This window comes from Zalophus californianus, chromosome 2, assembly GCF_009762305.2.
Source record: "Zalophus californianus isolate mZalCal1 chromosome 2, mZalCal1.pri.v2, whole genome shotgun sequence".
NCBI lineage: Eukaryota > Metazoa > Chordata > Mammalia > Carnivora > Otariidae > Zalophus > Zalophus californianus.
The window spans coordinates 126,135,158-126,159,229 of NC_045596.1; the positions used below are offsets into that span (position 1 = coordinate 126,135,158).

A 24,072-nucleotide genomic window follows, 5' to 3' on the forward strand; every position below is an offset into this window, starting at 1 on the left:
AACAGCCAGGTGTTCTAAACAAGTAACAGTTGAATGTGACACAGAACTAAATATAATGACAAAAGAAAGATCAGTATGGAGGTAATGTGCTTTGCAATAATATTCTTTTGAATAAAATCTAAGTAAGTTATGAGATTCACAGTGAGAAAAATATTAATACACTAATATTAATTTTCCTTTTGATGAGATCTTTTGTTGTTGCTCTTAAAAATGTAGACATTTAAAAGCTAACAGTTTGACAGCTTCTTCCATTTGGGAGGTAAAAATTAAAAAATGTTTTCTTATGTGGGTTTTCTGAAATATTAAAATTTCAGAATTTACTTCAATTGTTTTTGCTATATAAAATAATAGAGTTAATGCCTTTGAACAACTCTATTACAGAAACACTAATTATTTTTACATAAATACATTTCACAGTCCATTTAGTTCTCCAAGATACTTTATTACACCAAAATCACTGCAGAAAAACAATGCTTTCATGTTGATAGCACAGGTATACTACGCTCTACAAGAGTAAAGATATCACTAGAAAAAATTTTGATCCCATAAAATGACAGACTTGGTATAAATACAACATTTTGCATAAGTTATCTTAGGGTTTTCAATTTTAAAATCATAAAACTCTGTTTAAGAAGAAAAAATACGTTTAAAAAACTAAACACATATTAGATTTCCCAATATGTGACAAGCACTGTATGTCAAAATCATATCTTAATTTATTCAGTGCCTGATTATAAAATGACTACATCAAATCTGTAACATTAAGGTATCTTGAAACTGTAAAACCCTCAATAGCACCCCCTCCACCACAACCTCTGCATCCTGCCCCAAACACACACCCACAGGCTTTTACATGTAAGATAAGGCACCCAAAGCTCTGAGCCAGTAATTCATGTCATTTCCATGACACTCTTGCAGCTAAGATCAACTAGAATAGAATTAAACAAATGCTATTCCTGTCGTTATTCAGTCCTTTTGCCCTCAAGTTCTGACCTGCATTCCTTCTTCTAAACAGCAAAAATGCTATATCCAGAAATGTAATTCATTTTAAGTATTCTTCATAATAAGCATGAGATATATCTACTTTATATTAGTGAACAATTGCACTCCAAACAAAAATATCCCCTAACAAGCAGATTTCTACTCAGTTGAAAGTTTGACTATAAAAAATTAAAAATATTTTCTATGTACTGGAAAATATCTAAAACTAGACTTAGATGTGTATTAGACACATAAGCTACATAAAACACAAGTGGAAATCAGTTACACCCATACATAATACACAATTTACTATTTTCATTTTTTGTCTTCTAGAAAACGTTATGTAGAAATGAGGAATTAAAAATATATCTTCTAACGGGAAAATATAGAACATCTTCATTAACATTACTTAAACGAGTCATTTTTTTAAGATTTATTTTTGAGAGAGACAGAGGGAGAGCCAGGTGGAGAGGGGCAGAGAGATAGAGAGAGAGAGAGAGAGAGAGAAAATCCCAAGCAGATACCCCCCTGAGCAGGGAGCAGGCTCATGACCCGGAGACTGTGACCTGAGCTGAAATCAAGAGTGGGGTGCTCAACAGACTGAGTCAGCCAGGTGTCCCCAAACATGTTTCGAAGATTTGTAGCATAAAATATTCCAAGAAAACTAAATTTTGTAATTTGTCTAAGTTCCTTTAGAAGGTAATTTATTTCTAGAAATTGAAATAAAAAATAGCATGTTCACTTTCAGAATCTAAAAAGGAGGAAGATATAGTAAATAAAATTTTTAAAAAGGCATTTAACCACTTTTATTATCACAGTCTTACAATTTGCAAAGAAGTTCAAAAGAACACATAGTAATGTTTTCAAATTCATGTGCTGAAAACTCAAAAGTGTAAAATAGGGAATGGTTTCTCAAAATATTCTATTTGTGCAAATTTAGATATAAGTGGAGCTAATAAAAAGCTTACATAAACTATTTCCCTTAAAAGTTAACTTCAAAAAGAATAAGTATATGAATATTCCTTTAGAAGTAGTTGAGGGAACTAAAATATCTATAAAGATCCTTAACTGTACCCATACTCTCCTACCCCTTTCTTCTACCCCTCATTCATAGTAGATGATAAAATACAAAACTAAATTACTCCATTCTTCATCTGGCCTTGATCATATCCAGAGCTATTTATCTAAACCTAAGCCTTCTGTAGAAAATCAGTGGCCAAATCCAAAAGGTTTCCCTTTACCTCACTGCAGAATTTCCCCAGGCTCCATGCTTGTCTGTGAGAATGTTGATAATTTTCTGGATTAGTTGAGTTGCTGTCACATGGTCTCGATATTTAGCTGCTCTTATCAAATGATCACACATCTTCTCATCTTCCCGTTTGTCTGCTGAATACTGGGCACACAGTGACTTGGATAGGAAAAAAGAAACATCTATTAATACTATAAAAATATGAGAAAAAAACTACAACACACCATGAAATAATCTCTAACAGGAATTGAACTAACCAAAACTTTAAAATCATTTTTATATCCCTCATTAACTGAACTGAGATTTAGTGATCTACTGATCTACTACCTCAGTTTAACAATCCTGCAAGAATTTATTTCTCTGAATTCATTCATAAGACCCACACTCAGAAGTAGTTTTTAAGCAGACCTAAATAACTGGAAGAAGCCAATCATGTGAAGATGCAGGGGTCCACATGACAAGTAGCACGAAGGGGACTACAAAGCATTCCAGGCAAAGTGACTTAGAGTATGAATGTCCTAAACCAAGAAGGATTATAATCATACCCACAATGACAAACTGGCTCAGGGAAAGGCACTCAGGAAGAATGTTTATACCTTCAACATTATCTACTATATCCATATCTGCCTTGTCTAACCTCACCTGATAAGAGGAAATTAAAATTATTGATGAAAATTAGAAACTTACTGGCTTCTATACTGCCCCAACACCATATACATTCATATTAAACAGTATTAAAAATAGCAAAAAAAATTACTGAATAGCCCATTTTTTCTTTTATTAATATTACACAAATTTAACTATCAAATTTACTTTTTAAACATTGGGTAAGTCATTAAACTTTGCTTGAAAAGGCATAATTCTAAACAGACGAGTCCAAAGTAAGCTAAATAGTAAAATGGCTTAAAGTGTTCTTTAATGGATCCTCCTTTACAATTTAAACAGCAACTTTTCATATCTGACATAAAATCTATAGATATAAATCACATTAAAGGGCTATTCTTTCCCGATTATCAATCTCTGTCTCATTGTGGAACATTAGAGTCACATTCTGACCTTAAAACATGATAAAAGGAAACCAAACAAGAATGTTTTGTAAAGATATAATAAACTTGTATCCATTTTTAAAAATATCTTTAAAATGTAATTTGAACACGTTCTTATTAAAAACCAATAATATATTCTATGTATGACATATCATTCAAAGTGAACAAGAGATGAAGAATATTTGCTTCAAGATCAAATGCATGTTACTTGTTGGTGGAGTATATATTTGCAATATGTGTATGTGCTTGTGGTTGAAGGTTGAGTGGAGGTACCCCAAGAAACCCTACTCACCTATCAATAAAATCAAGGGCCAGGTCTACTATTTTCACTCAGCATTACTTTACATCAACTTTTCTGTTTTCCTATTTTAAGCAACACATAAACTAGGTGACATCACAATGACCACATAAGTATTTGAATCTTAACAAAAATATCTGAATCTGAACAGAAAAAAAGTAGACAACCTGGGAACTAACAACTCAAATACATTTGATTATTGCTAAAGAAATTTAAGACTTATTACCATAGGATTAATAAATATAAGACAAACCTACGTCTTAAAAGAAATTCACTTACTTGCAGAAAAAGTGATAACTGAAGACAGAAACAATTTAGACTGGCCATTTATAATTCAAGTGACTATTCTAGCTCTTTAAATGTAAATGAAGACATAAAAACAGTATCATATTTGGTGGTCTTTCCTTCCAGATGCTGTATCTCTACCTAACTTTATTATCTGTCCTTTGCATGAAAGCTCAGAGGAGTGAACTTCAAATGAAGGAGATTCCTCAAGTATCCTCCTGTCATTGCTCCCTTCTTGATGGTCAGACTTTTTCCTTTATTATTCCTCATTATGAAATGCTGGCATTTCCTTAAGGCTTTGCCAAATGTCCCTTGGCAATATCATTCATTCCCACATCATCTCTTATTATCAATTTAGATCTACCTTTCAAATTTTTCATATCTGCCACAGCTCCTACCCTGAACTCTGGGCCCATATTTCTATCTGTAGGATAATCTCCAACTATCCAATAAGTACCTAAAATTCAAAATGCACAAAACTAATTACCATCTTTATCCCAAAAATGCTATTATACATCTGTCGTTCATGACCTCTCAATTTTCATTCTCTTCATAGCTCATCATTCCATTTCAGCAAAACTCAGTTACCCCTTACCACTTATCACTCTTACCACTGCCCTAAAACAGATCATTATTAGTTCACAATTCAGTTCTTGAAATAATCTTATAATTGCCCTCTTACAAACAGTCCCAGATTTACTTCAAGAAGAATTATTCTGGCATTGCACAGATACATTTATATACCCTACACTTTAAAAAGTACGTGATTATCTAAAATAATGAACAATTAGGACCAAATTTTACTAGCGAAGACCTTGTGTCCCTCTATAATTCAGCAATGTGGTATATTATCTTTCAATATGTCTGCCTATGAATCCTATATGCCAGACACACTCAGATTTTATGCTATTCCCCAAATATCTAACCTTGAGACATTGTCAAAACTTAGGAAATACATCTCTCCTATAGCCTTTGTATGTGAAACAAATTTAAAGATGTCTATTGAGAAGGTAAGATAGAAATTTGAAGGACAAACTACTAGAGAAGAGAAAGTTATTGAGAAAGTTAGAAATAAAAAGAGAGGTCCTCTTGATTCTTTAGCAGAATATATAGACTGAAAAAAATATCTGAAAAGTTCTAAGGTAATTGAAAATTAAGCAGTTCAACTCCAAATAACTTATGGATCAAAGATAAAATCACAAGGAAAATTAGAAAAATCTGTGGCAATTGGATGAGACAAATTTAAACAAAAATGTGTATCTTCACATGTTATATTATAAAATATTAAATACTTAAGGAAGAAATAATGCAAACCTTAGACTCTTTTCATGTGATAGAAGCTAAGGAATACAATGCAATTTACATTACAGGAATAGAAAACTAGAAACGAATATAATTTGGATAAATAAACACAAAATCCATAACAAAACATTAGCATTCAGCTATACACAAAATAAAGTATACATCATGATGAAGAGTTTATCCATGGAATGCAAGGTTGATTTAATATTTGAATATCAATCAATATGTCATCATATAACCAAAAAAGGATAAAAACATATAACCTCAATAGTTTTTTTTAAAGCATTTTACAACACTCAGAAGCATTTCGTGATTTAAAAAAGACAAAAAGACACACCACAAACTAGTAATAGAAAGAGACTTTTTAAGGGAACCACATCTATGAAAATCATTTAATTAAAATTGGGGATAAAACAAGTATGTCCTCTCTCTCATGACTTCCATTCAATATTGTAACAGGGTCCTGAACAGTTCAAAAAAGAGATAAAAAGAAGAAATAAAAAGACAGTTTGGAAAAGAAGAAATAACAGTATTTATCTGTAGATATGTTCATGTATGTAATACTCCTAAAGGTTCTGGAAAAACTACCCAAACTTGTAAGTTGACAAGTTTCTTGGCTACAAGGTCAATATATTAAAAATTAATTGTATGTCTAAATACTGACAATAACCAACTGGAAAATGAAAATAATACTATTTACAATAGCATTAAAATATAAAATAAATTAAAGAATATACAAAGCTATACAATGAAACTTTTATAAAACACTGCTAACAGAAATTAAAGAAAACTAAGTAAGTGGAGGAAGGACAATGTTTACAGATTTTAAAACTCCGTATCATCAAAATACCTACTCTCTTCAAATTGATTTTATAGATTCAACACAATCTTAATTAAACAGTTAGCAGCCTTGGGGTGCCTGCATGGCTCAGTTAAGCATCTGACTTTGATCTCAGCTCAGGTCTTGATCTCAGGGTTGTGAGCTCAAGCCCTGTGTTGGGCTCCACGGGTGGAGCCTACTTAAAAAATAAATAAATAAAAAGTAAAAATAAAAAATTAGCAGCCTTTCTTATGGATATTGACAAGCTGATTCTCAAGCATATATAAAAAACATTCTCAAGCATATATATATGTATATAACAAAACAATTAATGACAAAAGTTTTATATAAGAAAAAGAAAATTGCAGAATTTAATTGTTTGAATAATGTTATAAAATTTGAAAATGAGAAGAGTTTGGGTTGTTAAATGAAGAAAGAATATCTTTTCGACAACTGGTACTAAAACATCTGGCCACTCACAGGGGAAAAAAAAGAAAGAAACTTGTCTTCCCTTCATACCATAAACAAAATGTTTGATTTAAAATGAACCAAAGATCTAGATATAAAAACTGTAACACTTCTAGAAGAAAACATAGCAGAAAATTTTATGACCCTGGGGTAAGCAGAAAATTCTTACATTAAAATTTTTAGACAGAAAAGGAACCATAAGAGAAATTCACAACCATAAAGTAACTGATATATTAAACTATACCAAAGTTTATAAAATCTTCTTTAAAAGGTACCATTTAGAAAATGAAAAGATAAGCCACAAATTGGGACAAAATATTCACCATATGTCTAACAATTTTCCTATAAGATATATGAACTCTCATGAATTAATAAGGCAAACAAACCAATTTAAAATAATGGGCAAAGGATTTGAACAGACACTTCACAAAAGATATACAAATGACTAATAAGTACATGATAAGATGCTTAGTCAACAGGAAATTCAAATAAAGACCACAATAAACTATCACCACATGCCCAGTAGAAGGGCTAAACTTTAAAAGACAGACAATATCAAATATTGGCAAGAATGTGGAGCAAATGGAACTCTCATTACTACCCAGCTGGTTAGAGTGGAAAATCTACAACTACTTTAGAAAGTAGTTTGGCAGTTTAAGTTTAAAAATATACTTACAACAGCACCTAGCAATTCCACTCCTATGTATTTCCTCAAAATGAAGAACATATTTCACAAAACTATACTGCATGAAAATTCCCATAGTGCTTTAAGAGCCAAACACTGGAAATGACCCAATATACACCTATAGATGAATGGATAAAGTATTAATACTACTCAGTAATAAAAAGAAACAAATGAGTAATATATACAATGTGGAAGAATATCAAAAACTGTACAGTGACCAAAAGAATCCAGACATCAGAGTACCTACTATATAACTCCACTTATATGAAGTTGTATAGAATGCAAACCACCTACAATAACAAAAACCAGATGAGCAGTTGTCAGGGGTTGGGTGTATATATGTGAAGAGGAACTGACCACAATGAATCACAAGGGAATTCTCTGAGATGACAGAAATTTTCTGTAACTTGACTATGACAGTTACGTAAGTATATACACCTGTCAAAATTCATTAAACTATATGTCTAAAAGGGATGTGTTTTATTATACACATACTATATTTTAATAAAGTTTATTTAAGAAGTTTTTAAAAAATGAATAGGCAAGGTACTGACAGGGAAGAAAGTAGGTAATATATTCACATCAAAAAAATCTGCTCATATACCAAATAGGTAAATATCCTCCACAAATCAATAAAGAAAAAACAGATAACCAATAAGAAACTGGATAAGAGACAAACAAGTACTGCAAAAAAAAAAAAACTTAAAAAAATATTTAACAAGTAGGAGAAAAGATATACAGCTTCATTTGTAAATAAAATTCAAATAAAAACATAATGAGGTTACCACTACACAACTACTAGAATACTAATTAATAAAAAGCATTGATCAATTTTTTATGACAACATGGAGTATGGGAACAGCTATGCTCTGATGTTGGGAATGATACACACCTCTGCAAGACACTATGGCAATATCTATTAAAATTGAAAAGATAAATACTTTACAGTCAAGTAAGCCTACCCTACAGAAATGCATAAGCATGTACATCAAAAGACTTGTAAATTGTCAAAACCACACTATTCGTAATAGTTAAAAACTGGAAACAACCTAATTACCTATCCAGCAGTAGAGAGATTATGAAAAACTATTATCTATTCATGTAACAGTATGGCATACAGCATTGAAAATGAAAGAGGGAAATGTAACAAATTGAACAAATTTCACAAAAACAATGTTGAACTAATAATGCCAGATCAAAACACATACTTTATGATTCCATTTATATAAAGCTCAAAAATTGCTAAAGAAATTATAATACTAAAAGAAACATATTTAAGTATTGAATGGAAAAACAAAAGCAAATAAGTCATTCCATAAAAATAAGAACAATATTTAGCTTACGGGCAAAAAGGGGTTATGACTGGATAGACACACATAAAGGGCTTCTCAGACCACTTTCAGTATCAAGAAAAGGAAGTAAATTAATAATGTTAAATGCACACTGTTTCTAGAGTTAAGTTTCATTATGTTTTATGAGAAAGATTATAAAGCAAATTTTCATTACGTCTGCATATTATTGTGAAATAAAAAAAATGCCAGTTAAAAAGTTCCAAGGCTAAACTCTTAAAAATATTATACAAGCCTTTAATATTAATTAAGCAATTGAAGTGTATTGGTTTTACAAGTTTTATATTTTAAATTTTTAAAGAAACATGTACTTCTTTCTAAAAATAAAAAAGTAATGACATATGAAATAAAGTTCTCCCTTCTACCTCCTCCCTGGCTGGCTAGTTGTTTTCTCCAGGGGTAATAACTATTTTTTTTTTTTTAAGATTTTATTTATTCCACAGAGAGAGACAGCGAGAGAGGGAACACAAGCAGAGGGAGTGGGGGAGGGAAGGCAGTCTTCCTGTGAAGCAGGTAGCCCAATGCGGGGCTCGATCCCAGGATGCTGGTATCATGACCTGAGCCGAAGGCAGACGCTTAACAACTGAGCCACCCAGGTGCCCCGGTAATCACTATTAATAAGATATAGTTCCCATATAAATGGACTCAAATTATAAATCATTCCATGTCAGGAGATCCAGTTCTACCTTCTTTCTTTCTCATGGCTACACATAGGGTATTATATTTTTAGTTAACTAAACATACCTTCTGGTAAACACCTTTAAGTGTACTACCTTAATTCCCAATTTGCCTCAAAATCTCTTACACTACCAATTACTTATCTCATTGGAAACTAGGTAAAAGGGAAATCATATAAGGGATAAGTAAAGAAGCTTTTCAATATTTGACTTTTGGAGGTCTTTGTACTTGATTCCTTAACTCAGATTTAAAGTCTAATATTAAAAAAAAAAAGTTATCCACAGGAATCTTACAAAGACTCCTGAAAAAGACTTAGAAAAATGAATGCTTAAAAACCTCAACAGCAAACGAAAGTCAACCATGACAATGTGTGACAGCCACCTTTAATTCTGAAGTGATTCCTCTGTCATCCAACACCTCAAAGTATTGATTTCTCTCAGCATGAAAAAGCCTAAGCCAATGAAACAGATATAGCATCATCCCCCTCCCCTCCGATAATAGCATTCAAGGTTAAAACAGGCAGAACACTTATCAAAGTATCTCTACGATTTCTTATTGTTTTAATGGACTAGATAAAATGTGTTGGGTTCTTATCTCCACAAACTGCAGTCTTCAAACAATATTTTTAAATAATTTAGAGATTAAAATAGGTTTTAATTTTTTATTTTAGACTTCTGATAATAAAAACTTGTTTTAAAATGCTTTACAAGACATTTGTAAAAGCAAGTCAACACTAAGAGGGCTACAGTTTCCACTTATGTTTCAAATTCACACATAGTATTGTTTTTATTCAATTATTTTATTTCATTACTTCATTAGAGTTATTCATAATAAAAAAAATCACAAAATTTTTAGGTAAATAACAAAACACCTTCCAAATAGACAAACTAATTTCATATAATGCCTGCATATATCATATACCAGTAAGTAAATAAAGTAAAATGTGGTTATTGCCTGTGATCAATAAAATTAAAATGGAATTTAAACAAGATTAAACCCAAGTAATTATGTTTTTGAAAATCATAATATGAGAAATATATCATCACAAAAAATTATATAATTATACACAAATACATATGTATTTGGAGAAAAATTAAGAGTTTCAATGTCTTTTTACTAATCTGCACAAGAGCTAGATGATGTTAAGCAAATTCTATCATCTTTTAACTCAAAATAATTACCTAATCAAATTTTTTTAAGCATACAAAACTAGGGTCTCTTGTTTGTAATTACACTAATACGATTAAATACACTACTACGAATAGGTAAGACTTACACTTAAATTTCAAGTTAAAGTATTTTAAGAACAAACATGAAGAAAACAAAAAGACAAAAAAATGATTAATTTTTGTAAATTACATAATTAACACTGTGGTTAAGAACACAGATTCTAGAGTCAGACAACTTGAATTTAAATCCTGGCTCTGATACATTCATGCTTAGCCAAGTTATTTAAACCCTTGTGCCTCAGTCTCCTCATATAAAAAAAGGATATAACATGATATGTTTTGGGGAAGGATCAAATAAGAATAGACATGAAACAATCAGAACTTACCAGGCATATAGTAAGTAACACCTAATATTTATTATAGGCTTAGTCATGAAGTGAACAAATTACACAGCAAACAGTCCCTTTCTTTCAGTAGTTCATTGTAGCTGAGAAACAAGGGATTAAAAATAATTACAATATGAGAAAACTCCTAAGAGAGGTATATATATTATATTTGGGAGGAGCAAGAAAGAACTATTTAGAATCTGAGAGAGTTTTACAGGGAAATGAAAGGCCAAGCAACAGGGCTTAAGATAGAAAATATAAAACACAGCAAAATAAAGAGGCAATGAAAATAAGAGAACAAGCTCAAATAAATACCTTTTTATTTTTTTAAAGATTTATTTATTTGAAAGAAAGTGGGCAAGGCCAAGCAACAGGGCTTAAGATAGAAAATATAAAACACAGCAAAATAAAAAGGCAATGAAAATAAGAGAACAAGCTCAAATAAATACCTTTTTATTTTTTTAAAGATTTATTTATTTGAAAGAAAGTGGGCAAGTGGGGGCAGGGGGAGGGGCAGAGGGAGGAGAGAGAATCTCAAGCGGACTCCCCACCTAGTGTGGAACCCAATGTGAGGCTCAATCTTATGACCATGAGAGATCATGACCTGAGCCAAAACCAAGAGTCTGATGCTCGACTGAGCCACCTGGGCACCCCAATAAATAACCTTTTAAAAAGAATAAAAGAGTAAGACATGTAATTAACACAGCCCTCTCTTTTTAAATCTCCTAATATACACTTGCTTATATTTCCCTTGTGCAATATTATAATTTGGAAGACATGTGCATCTGGTCATTCAGATGACCACAATACATATTTGGTCTTCATCCATAGTTCCTGGCTTACAGCTCCCCAAATCCCTGGAATTTCTTAAGTGTTGAGAGTTATAAAGGTGTCTTTTGTTATGTTAATGAGGTGACTTCTGGACCCCCACCGAAGGGTGGGGACTAACTGCCAGGAAGACCAACCATGCGATTAAAGGGTTGGCAATTTTCAGTTCCCACCCCTCCCCTGACTTCCTGGAGGTGGAAAGGGGATGAAGATTGAATCAGCCAATGGCCAATAACTTAGTCAAACATGATTATAAAATGAAGCCTCCATACAAACCCAAAAGTACAGCTTTTTGTTTTCTTTTGGAGAGTTTCTAGGCTTGAGGAGCCAGATGGCTTCCACATGTCACCACGCCAAGCCCCAACCTGCACAAGCACTGAAGCTGCTTTGTTCAGGACCTCACCCTATGTATCTCTTTGTCTGGCTGTTGATTCATATCCTTTATCATATCCTTTAATAAACTGGTAAACATACGTAAGTGTTTCCCTAAGTTCTGTGAGCCACTCTAGCAAATTAATCAAACATAAAAAGGGGCCATTTGAAACCTCCAATATGTAGTCAATCAGAAGCACAGGTAACAACCTGGGGCTTGGATCTGAAGTAGAGAGTGGAAAGCAGTCATATATAACTGAACCCTTAACCTGTGGAATCTGATGCTATTTCTGGGTACCCAGTGTCATGTCAGATCTGAGTTGAGTTCTTGGACACTCTCATATCTGATAATTGCTTGGTGCTGGGGGGTGGGATGGACCCCCCCACTTCCACTTTAGAATTGGGTTTAGGAACCCTAAAAGATCTTGGGTGCCTATGTATTTTTACTATTCCCTTCAAAAGAAAATTTTCCTCCAAGGTTTATATAAATCATTTAACATATAGTTAACTATATCACTTAGCTGAATACTGTTAGACTGCTATAAGCTTTTATTCAAATGTATTGCTAACATAGACTAATTCAAAATGACACAACTGAATAAGAACTGGCTTTTAGGTACTGTTCTCAAACTATCTATAACAGAGTACCAGTTTTTATTTTTTTTATTAAAAACATGACACTTTTAAAAATATTCTGACAAAGCCAGACATTCAAGCTATAAAAGTTCCTTAATACTTACTCAATTTCTGTACTTATCTCTTTGTGGACTAGTTATATACAGTTTGCTCAGCACACCACATCTAAGTAGCACTGTTATAATAGATGAATAGAAGGAAACTATTTTCATCAACTCAAGTACTGCCATCTTCTTTTCCATGATAAAATAACTGATCAGAGCTTTACTTTGCACACTAATAACCCAGAAATAACAAAAGCCAAAATTCTAATTTCATGTGAGCAATTTTTTAAGTGATAAGTGTATAATATACACTATGAAGACTTTTAAGTTAGCTACTTTCTTCTCTATCTTTAAAATTCACTAAGAAAAGGCAATTTTTACACTAATACATGATTTGGTCAACGGTTAAGACCAGCAGGACATATTATAAATTGAACGCTTAAACAGAGACTTGATGTATTCATAAAAATATATTCAGATCTTGTAAGATTTTTCAATAGCATTAAGAGGTCTAGTCTTCTATCAGGAATATATTTTACATTACTAGAATATATTGGAAGTTACGAAGAAAAAAATTTTTCATTTGGATTTAAACTGATCAGTGCTGCTCACAGTTATGAGTTCAATTTTACCTATGTTACAGTTCCTATGCTTTTTCACAGCAAAGGTGGGAACCTTTAATGGACTGCCCAGCTATGGCTCTGTTTTTCAAAAGCTAGAGAAGCATTATTTAAGATTTTCAACCCACAGCAGAAACATTGCCTTAAAGCAGCCTTCCTTTGCCCCAAAAATGACAACTCCTTTTGACAAATTACTCTGAAATGTAAGATTTTTAAAAATATGTATGTGTGTATACTTACACCCTATATAGGTATGCATATGGTCTGTACAAAACTTTCCCACAGAAAACGTTGTGACCCTAGCTATTTAATCTGGCTGTTATCAAGAAACTGAAAAAGACAGGCTCAAACACATCTTGGAAAAAATCTCTAAAAGTAGTGCATTCCAGACTGAATCGACACCAGAATTTGGAAATATACTGAGAAATGCGATTGCATAGTTCAGGTATAGAACATATATGATAAACTGGGTTGGGCTTCTCCCTTAGGAATGTGATGGTCACATGATCAATTAACCTGGGGCAAGAAAAAAGGAGAACCTTAGAATGAAGAACAACCAATATTCTCGTCTCTCCAAGATTGGAGGCAGGTGGGCCTGTATTTTAAGAAGAAGGAATACGGTCAAAGGAGGAAGAGTTGAATCAGCCCCTTGCAAGATAGCAAAGGGATAAGGCTAGAGAGACAGATCAAGAAAGGGTCAAGAGAAAACATCCGAGGCAGGAGCATGGCTTGTGAATTCTAGGAGATACGGTATCTATTGCTGAGTTTTATTTTCCTTTTCTGCACTGTGGTATCCTCCTGTCACTGCTAAGCTTATAAAGGAGAAAGGAAAAGTCTATGTCCACACATTGAGCAAAAGGATAAGAAAACAGCAGCTAATTCCTAGAACAGCCACTTGTATGATAGTAAGAGGTAACCTTCAGGACTCCAACAGAGCAGTAACCTGGATCAAGGCCTTAGGGCAGAGGTGACAGTTCCAGATGAACTGTGGGACATGTAAGCATTCCTTGGATATTCCCAGAGATTACTGAGAATAGAAAAATGCTCTACCTTTGACACTGACAACACTAGCTGTGTTGCTGAACACTTAATATGCACTTACAGTAACAGGCTCTTTACATTTATCAAATCCCATCTACTCATCACAAAATTACTATAGGTAGGCACCATTACTACCCTGATTTTAAGATGAAGCAATGGTGCCTTAGTTCACATAGCTAGTAAATGACAGAGCCAAGGTTAAGGCACTAGGTTATCTCATTGGAAAGTGAGAGCTTTTATTAACTGCATCATAATAATCAAATGGTCTCATTGGCTAGTTGCTACAATATAGTGATGTGGACATTTATAAGGACTATAATTCTCCTTAGTTAATTATGCTCATATTTTATCACTTTCATGATTATTCATCAAAATTTTTATCTCAGGCAAAGAAAATAATAAAAAAGCTACAATTAAAAAATATGTATTGTGAAGATTACCACTTCCCTGTTCCTGTCTTACTGAAGAAATAAAGAACTTTAGAAAAATGTCCAAAACCATAATGCATATAAAGACCAAATATGAGATGAGAAATATCATTCTAATGCTTTGCTATTAAGCTATGATGGCTCAAGATACATTAATTAGCCATCTCTTCACAAAATGACAAAACTAATCATGCAAAGGATACTTCAAGAAAGAAATGTGGCAAGACAATGGGGTGCATTAATCACTACTAACACAGAATCATCACAGAAAACAGAATGATATCATTCTTAGATGCAAGACTGTTGAATCACAGATCTGTACCTCTGAAACAAATAATACAATATATGTTAAAAAAAAGAAGAAGAAGAAGATAGCAGGAGGGGAAAAATGAAGGGGGAGAAATCAGAGGGGGAGACGAACCATGAGAGACGATGGACTCTGAAAAACAAACTGAGGGTTCTAGAGGGGAGGGGGTGGGGGGATGGGTTCGCCTGGTGATGGGTATTAAAGAGGGCACGTTCTGCATGGAGCACTGGGTGTTATACACAAACAATGAATCATGGAACACTACATCAAAAACTAATGATATAATGTATGGTGATTAACATCACAATAAAAAAATTAAAAAAATCATTCTTAGATTCAAAAAAGTTATCTTTAACTTTGACCATCAGTCTCACACTTCTTAAGATGAGGGCCAAATAAAAGCAAAAAAAAAAAAAAAAATAGGAGGATAAAGTTAAAAGAAGAAGAAGAAAGATGACAAATAGGAATGCATAAATAGGAGTTTGAACTAAAAACTACTTTGCATTGCCTCATAATTACAGGTTTATTTTAAAAGTTAGGAAAAAAAGGGGTGCCTGGGTGGCACAGTCCAACTCTTTTTTATTTTTTTTTAAGATTTTATTTATTTATTTGACAGAGAGAGACAGAGCAAGAGAGAGAACACAAACAGGGGGAGTTGGAGAGGGAGAAGCAGGCTATCTTCCGAGCAGGGAGCCTGATGTGGGGCTTGATACCAGGACCCTGGGAACATCACCTGAGCCAAAGGCAGATGCTTAACAACCGAGCCACCCAGGCGCCCCAAGTGTCCAACTCTTGATTTCAGCTGAGGTCATGATCTCAGGGTTGTGAGATCAAGCCCTGTGTCAAGTTCTGCACTGAGCATGGAGCCTGCTTAAGATTCTCTCTCTCCCTCTCCCTATGCCCCTCCACCTCTGCTTGTGTTCTCTCTCTCCCATTCATTCATAAATAAATAAATAGAAAAACAATATCATAGTATTTCATTTGTACTGAATTTCAACCACTAGATAAAAGACAAATGGGGGATTCAATTAAGCAATGGGAATACAAGATGGACAAATGTGTAAAAAAAAGTTATAATTCAACCAATTATTAAACAGCTCAGACTTATTTTGTACTCTACCAATTTTACATGCACATGGCAACAAATATAGCAAGTCAGTATAAAAGAGCAAAATAAACAGAAAGAACATAAATTTAAGGTTTAGTTTCAAAAATCTACAAAAGTGAATGAAAAATGATACAAATAAATGGAAAGATATACCATGCTCATGGACTCAAAGTATTAATATTGTTAAAATGTGCACACTACTCAAAGCAATTTGCAGATTCAATGCATCCTTATCAAAATACTAATAGTATTTTTCACAGAACTAGAACAAAAACACTTAGATTTGTATACAACTAAAAAAAGACCCTGAATAGCTAGAGAAATGTTGAGAAAAAAAAGGAACACAGCTGGAGATAACACAATCCCAGATTTCAATCTATTCTGCAAAGGTATACCAGTCAAAATACTATGGCAATGACACAAATGCAGAAACACAAATCAATGAAATAAAACAGAGAGACCAGAAATGAACCCACGTTTATATGATCAGTTCATCTATGATGGAGGCAAGAATATACAATGGAAAAAATTCTCTTCAACAGTTGGTTTTGGGAAAACTGCACAACTACACGCAAAAGAATGAAACTGGACCATTTTCTTACACCATAAAGAAAAACTCAAGGGGCGCCTGGGTGGCTCAGTTGGTTAAAGCGACTGCCTTGGGCTCAGGTCATGATCCTGGAGTCCCGGGATCGAGTCCCGCATCGGCTTCCTGCTCAGCGGGAGTCTGCTTCTCCCTCTGACCCTCTTCCCTCTCGTGCTTTCTGTCTCTCATTCTCTCTCTCTCTCAAATAAATAAATAAAATCTTTAAAAGAAAAAAAAAAAGAAAAACTCAAGACACGTTAAAGACCTACACGTGAGACTTGAAACCATAAGACTCCTAAAATAAAACATACACAGTAAACTCTTGGACATGAGTCTTAGTATTTTTTGGATCTGTCTCCCCAGGCAAGGTCAACAAAAGCAAAAGTAAATAATTGGAATTATACCAAAATAAGAAGCTTCTGCACTGAAAAGAAAACCACCAATAAAACAAAAAGGCAACCTACTCAATGGGAGAATATATTTGCAAATGATGTCCAATAAGGGGTTAATATCTAAAACATAAAGAACTCAAACAACTCAACCCCTAAAAACCAAAGGTGGGTTTAAGTGGACCCACATAGTTCAAACCCATATTGTTCAAGGATCAACTGTAAATTTATTTTTAATTAAATGAATGAAGGAAAATTTCAAGATTACATAGGTGAAACTCAAATAATACTGCTATTTAGTATCTTTGGGGCTGTCATCTTTGGGGCTGGATGAAACAAATTATAAGCCCCAGATTTGGGGTTATACTTAATGACCTTTAAAGACTCCCATATTACAAAGAATTTAAATATCTGGTCCAATATACTACATAATTAGTGGCTAAACCCGAATTGAATCCTAGTTCTGACAAATCCCAAATCTGTGTTTTCTATCATACACTGCAGATTATAGTAATAGCTTTAGACTTTACATGTAATTAAATATTTTAAATTAATACCCTAAGTCTCATAAAAGCTAAAAACTAAAGACCTCTTCAGCAAAAGAAAAAGTTGATCGTAGGATATTTAGAGAGTTTTTCACTTATCAAATCAAAAAGCAAGTCTTAACCCTTGGAAAACTTTATTGTAGTACATATATAACCACCACCATACTGTAAATTCGGCAAATAATTACCAGAGATTTAAATTCTCTGACTTATACATCATTAAATGCTAGTAACAAAAACATCGGCAAACTGAATATCCACACGCAGAAGAATGAACCTGTACCCTTATCTTACACCATACATAAAAACAACTCAGAATGAATTATTTAAACATGAGACCTGAAAGCATAAAACTCCTTGAAGAAAACGGGAGAAGCTCTTTGACACTGATCTTGGCAATGGTTTTTCACATTTAACACCAAAAGCACAGGCAACAAAAGCAAAAACAAACAAGTGGGACCACATGAAACTAAAATCTACAAAGCAAACAATAAACAAAATGAAAAGGCAATCTACAGAATGGGAGAAAATATTTGCAAACCAAATACCCAATAAGGGGTTAATATCCAAACTATATAGGGAACTCACATAACTCAATAGCAAAAAAATAACCTGATTTTTATAAATGGGCAAAGGATCTAAATACATAATCAATCTTCCAAAGAAAATATATAAGTGGCCAATATGTGCATAAGACGCTCGCTCACCATCACTAATCAACAGGAAAATGCAAATCAAAACCATGAGATGTCACTTTGTATCTGTTAGAATAGCTACCAGCAAGAAGACAAGAGATATCAAGTGTTGGGGAGGATGTGAAGAAAAGGGAACCCTTGTGCACTGTTGGTGAAATGTAAACTGATTCACCACTATGGAAAACATTATGGAAGTTCCTCAAAAAATTAAAAATGGAACTACCTTATGATCCGGTAATCCCACTTCTTTATATCCAAAAGAAAGAAATTACTATCTCTAAAATATATCTGCACTCTCATTTCATTGAAGCATTATTTAAAATAGCCAAGATACTAGAAACATTCTAAGTATCCATTGGCAGATGGATAAACACAATTATACACACACACATATACATGTACACATATATACATATACACATATATAAACATACACACACATATAAAATGGAATATTATTCACCCTTAAAAAAAACAAATCCTGTCATTTACGACAACATGGATGAACCTGAAGGACATTATCCTAACTGAAATAAACCAGACACACAATGATAAATACTGCATGATTTCATTTATATGTGGAATCTAAAAACAAAAGTAGAGCTCACAATAATGGAGCAGAATGGTGGTAACCAAAGGCTAGGGGGTGGGGGAAAAGAAAAGATATTAATGAAAGAGTATAAAGTTTAAGTTATAAAATGAGTAAGTTCTTGATATCCAACATAGAGCATGGTGACTATAATTAATAAGAATGTATCTTGAAAACTTGAAAGTTTGAAGTTTTCTCACCACACACACACAAAATGGTAACTATGTGAGGTGATGTATATGTTAATTTACTTGACTGTGGTAATCATCTCACAATGTATACATATATCAAAACATCACTGTTATGCACCTTAAATATATGCAATATTTATTTGACAACCATACCTCCATAAAACTGGAGGAAAAAAAACAAACAGTGGAAATCTAATAAGCAATACAAAAGAACATAATTACTACTTTTTGTTATGCTTCTACTAAAGTAGGAACAGACCATTTTATTAATCTAAAATAATCTAGGATCTCACACAAAAAGACTGAATCCTCAGATTTTGCTAGCTGAATATGAAAATTTTCATGAATCTTATATTCTATCATATAGCAGTTGATACTTTCATTCACTTAGGAATTCTTTATTGACTGCTTCCCATGTTCCAAGCCCATACCAGGTATTGAAACTAAAACAAGAAATAGAGCCTATTATAAAGGGGTCAATACCTAATGTTTGTTTCCTTCAGTAGACACAAATAATTTCAAAATTTTTTTCAAACCATTTTTAATGGATATAAGTAACTTTCACAAGGTATCTGAGAAGATAACATAATCCAGAATTTTAAAATGTGGTATCTATATCAAAGAGAAATAGCAGTGAGAGGGTAGCCTCTATTCCTGCTACATGACTGCTATTAAGAGAAGTGATGCATGCAAACCACACAGATCCTTACCCCAAACCACACAGACATTCTCAAGCCAGAATCTGTAAACCTCCCCAAATTACATATAAAATTTTATGGTTATATTTGTTTGAATTTCTCAAGGTCAGATACTCAAAAAAGCCCATAACCAAATAAAAATGTAAGAAGTACTGACTCAAAATAACACCTTACATATTATAATCCCATTTTTGGTTAAATATATCTGATATGTGAAATATATATACAAAAAAATAAAGTATACATTAACAGTAGGAAGACTAAAAAGTTATGTGCCAAACCATTATCTTGGGAGGCATGGTAAGGGGAAAGATACTGAAGAATGTTCTTTTTTTTAACTTACATTACTGTTTTCATTACATTGTCTCTTTTGTTCTTTGCCCCCCACCTTTTATTGACACACATTTTCCAGAGTAATTTTTTTGAGTTTAAAAAAACAGAAAGAGCCATTGATCTAAATGAAATTTTTCTGTAAATTGGGGTTCCTCCATTTAACTTTCTGGGATGTACTTGAATTCTACTTTTAAAAGACACTTTTTAATTTTTTTTTTATTTTCACAATAATCTAAGCAAACTAACAAAAATAGATTTGGGGTTATCTGGATTATAGATATGTAGAAGTGCTTATAGCTTTTATACAATTACAACCCAATTAATCAAAAATTAAAGCAGCACCACAAAAAAAAAATCAATGAATTTATATTATTTATGATTGCTTAAAGTGAGAGTACAACCTCCAATGAACTGACAGTCTTAGACTACCATAATGTTAAAATAGCATCAATCCATGAAAATTATATGCAGCTGATTTATTTTACCAATTATAATGGCAAAACTTCTTTCATAATTATAATACTTACCGGAAGGCATCTTAGTATTTCAATATTGACTTAATATATAGAACTAATTCTATATTGTGAAAATGGCTTGCTGCAGAACATTAACGCAATAATTGAAATATTGTTAGTTACATGAAAAAAAAGATGAATTCACATGTAGTGATATATTATGTACTGTATTAATGAAAACTTGACATAAGTTTAAAAACCAAAAAATGAAAGGAGAGTATGACATCAACTTTTTATTCCCCCAAATGTCCCTTTTTTTTTTCTGGATCCATGCTATTTTTTTAAATTTTATTATGTTATGTTAATCACCATACATTATATCATTAGTTTTTGATGTAGTGTTACATGATTCATTGTTTGCATTTAACACCCAGTGCTCCATGCAGTACGTGCCCTCTTTAATACCCATCACCAGGCTAACCCATCCCCCCACCTCCTCCCCTCTAGAACCCTCAGTTGTTTCTCAGAGTCCATAGTCTCTCATGGTTCATCTCCCTCTCCGATTTCCGCCCCCTTCATTTTTCCCTTTCTACTATCTTCTTTTTTTTTTAAACATATAATGTATTATTTGTTTCAGAGGTACAGGTCTGTGATTCAACAGTCTTATACAATTCACAGCGCTCACCATAGCACATACCCTCCCCAATGTCCCTTCTTCAACAGTACCAGAACCTGAAGATTTTTACCAAGGTCTTTAACCATCTAGAATTAAGAGTACATTTACAACTTCTGTACTATTTTACCACTGTTAATAAAACTAATAAAGGGATTAGAAGAGAAAGTAATTTATGTATGCCCTGGACAAAATGAATATTAGGAAAACACCTAGGTAGAGACATACGGCAAATTTTTGGAAATGTAAAAACGGCAGTTGAAGTCTACAGTATAGTAATTATACCAAAATTCTACCAAATGTTTAAAAAGCAGACAATTCCACTTCTACTAGCACTGAAGTTGAGCATACAAAAACACATAAAATTTCTAATTCTTTCTATGAGGCAGGTATAACACTGATACCAAAACCTGCCAAATATCTGAGACTGACTGGAAAGTTAAAAACAAACACAACCCAATTTACCTTATGAAGAGAATGCAAAAATCACAAATAAAACATTAGCAAACACAATCTGGCAGCACATTAAAGGAAAAAACTTATGAGGACACCATACTGGCATAATATTGACATACCTAATATATTTTAAAGCATATTATCAACTCTACTGCCCCACTTGATAAAACTGAATAAAATTCTTTATTAAAAAGGAAAAAAATCAACAAAACAGAATGAAACTAATAATTCATTAAGATGCTATACTTTATCTACTTTAGCACAGACTGTAACATAATTACTGGGAAAACACTGAAACATCTCTACTAAAATCAGGAACTAGAAAAAGATGTCCACTATTATTTTTTTAACATTACACTGTTGATCTCACTTAAATGTAGAATATAAAAACAAAAAAAGCTTAACTCATAGTAATAGAGAGTAGAATGCTTAAACACAAAGTAAAATATCAGCAAACAGAAACTAACAACTAATAATAATTACTATTAATCAATAATAATTGAATAAGCCAATTCAATTATATAAGAAAAAGCAATTAGAAAAATAAAAGTTGGAAATAAGAAAAATTATCAGTATCTGCAAAAGATATCACTGCATACCTGAAATGCCCAAGAGAATTAAATGAAAATAGTTTTTTTAATCTAATGTCAGATGAACAAGACTACTCATAGCAATTCTAAAAAAAACTTTTGAAGTCAATGACAGCAAGAAGGAGCGTGGCCCTACAAGTTATTAAAACACACTATAAAGCCTCAACAATTTAATAAGTTTGACACCAATACATGAAATCACAGACATAACAAGAGGGAAAAAAATAAAACATCAAGAAAGAGGCCTAAAAATATACAGGCATTTAATATATGGTAACAGTGGCATCTCAAACCAGAGAAGAAAATTTTGACTATGTAGTAGATGACATAGGGAAAACTATGTTGTCACATAAAATAAATTAAGTTACATTCATATCATGGTTTATCCTAAGATAAATTACAAATAAATAAAATATTTAAATGTAAAACAATAAAACTGTAGAAATACTAACAGAAACATAAAGAAATTCCTTTTTAATTTATGCATGGTAGATCTTTTCAACTACCAATCAAAAAATTCAGAAGTCATAAAAGAAAATATTCACAAATCCAACAACAGAAACATTGTTTTCATAACTTCTATAGGACAACAACAAAAAAATCCATCATTCATAAGTCAACAAATTGGTAAAAATATCTGCAAAACAGTTGATACCTTAATATATGCAGAACTTCTACAAATTACTAAGAAAAGAAAAACAATCCAACAGAATAGGTGAAGGATATGTTCTCAGAAAGACATATGGCTATAAAATAATCACCTCATTCATAAAAAGCAGACATGTAAGTTAAAACAGCAGAAAGAAATAAAAATTAAAACTATCAACCACTATGGACAATCTATGAAAATGACAGAAGTCTAAAAGTTTGGTAACACACTGTTAGAAAACAGACATATGTTGCTAATAGGAGTGAAAAAAAATCCCCAAAATAATATTAAGTTTAAAAATCAAAATATAGAACATTACAGACATGTTAGCATTTGTATAAAGCAGATAAGAACATATATTCCTATTTATATATATATGTGCATGAAGAAATTCAGAGGATTCATAAGAAACTAGCAATGGTTTCTTAGAAGGATGAGGAGGTGGTTAGAGAAGGACTTTTCACTCTGCTCCTTTTCATCATTTCTTCACTTTAAATTACCTACAAAAAATTTTAAACATAAAATTTTAAAAAATATTTAATGTCTTCTCTATAGAGGTTTTAGATAACACTATTATATGAAATTGCTAAAAGAGCACAAAGTTAAAAGTACAAAGAGGTATTCTTGTAAAAGACCTATACTTTTGGAACAAGAATAAGAAATGGAGAAAAAAATGAAACTAGAAGAACCATGGAAGTAAAAAGCTGATCAGACAAACATGAGGTAAGAAAGTCAAACAAAAAAAGAATTTCAAAATGTAAGGGTTGGTCATCAACGTCAAATGATACAGAGATCAAGAAGGATGAAAATTGAAAAACAGCTGCTGGGCAGCATAATTAGATTAATGATATGCAAGAGAACATTTTTAATTTATTTGTTCTAGGATTGGAGATGAAAAAGAGAGAAGCCATGTTGCAAGACACAGGAAGTGTCAGAGGGTGAGAAAGTAAAGACACCATTCAAGCAAAAAGGTTGGCTGAATGACAGAGCAGAGTGAAAATAGAAGCTTGAGAATTCTAACAGCACTGAAACAAGGTTGCCAAGACTCAGTCTATGATAATCAAGACAAAAAAATATCAATACATCACCAGTGAGAAGCTACAACATACTCCCAAAAAGGTCA

The 24,072-nt window shown here is 32.6% G+C and overlaps 1 protein-coding gene across 3 annotated transcripts in view; it reads right to left on the bottom strand.

Annotated features, from left to right (window-relative positions):
* The window catches only part of LRBA (LPS responsive beige-like anchor protein), a 737,558-nt gene that overhangs the window by 373,325 nt on the left and 340,161 nt on the right, over window positions 1-24,072 (bottom strand). For all 3 annotated transcript variants that reach the window (XM_027597848.2, XM_027597846.2, XM_027597847.2), the window contains one exon: window positions 2,223-2,389. In XM_027597848.2, the coding sequence (XP_027453649.2) occupies window positions 2,223-2,389 (167 nt within the window). The remainder of the gene's footprint in view (window positions 1-2,222; window positions 2,390-24,072) is intronic.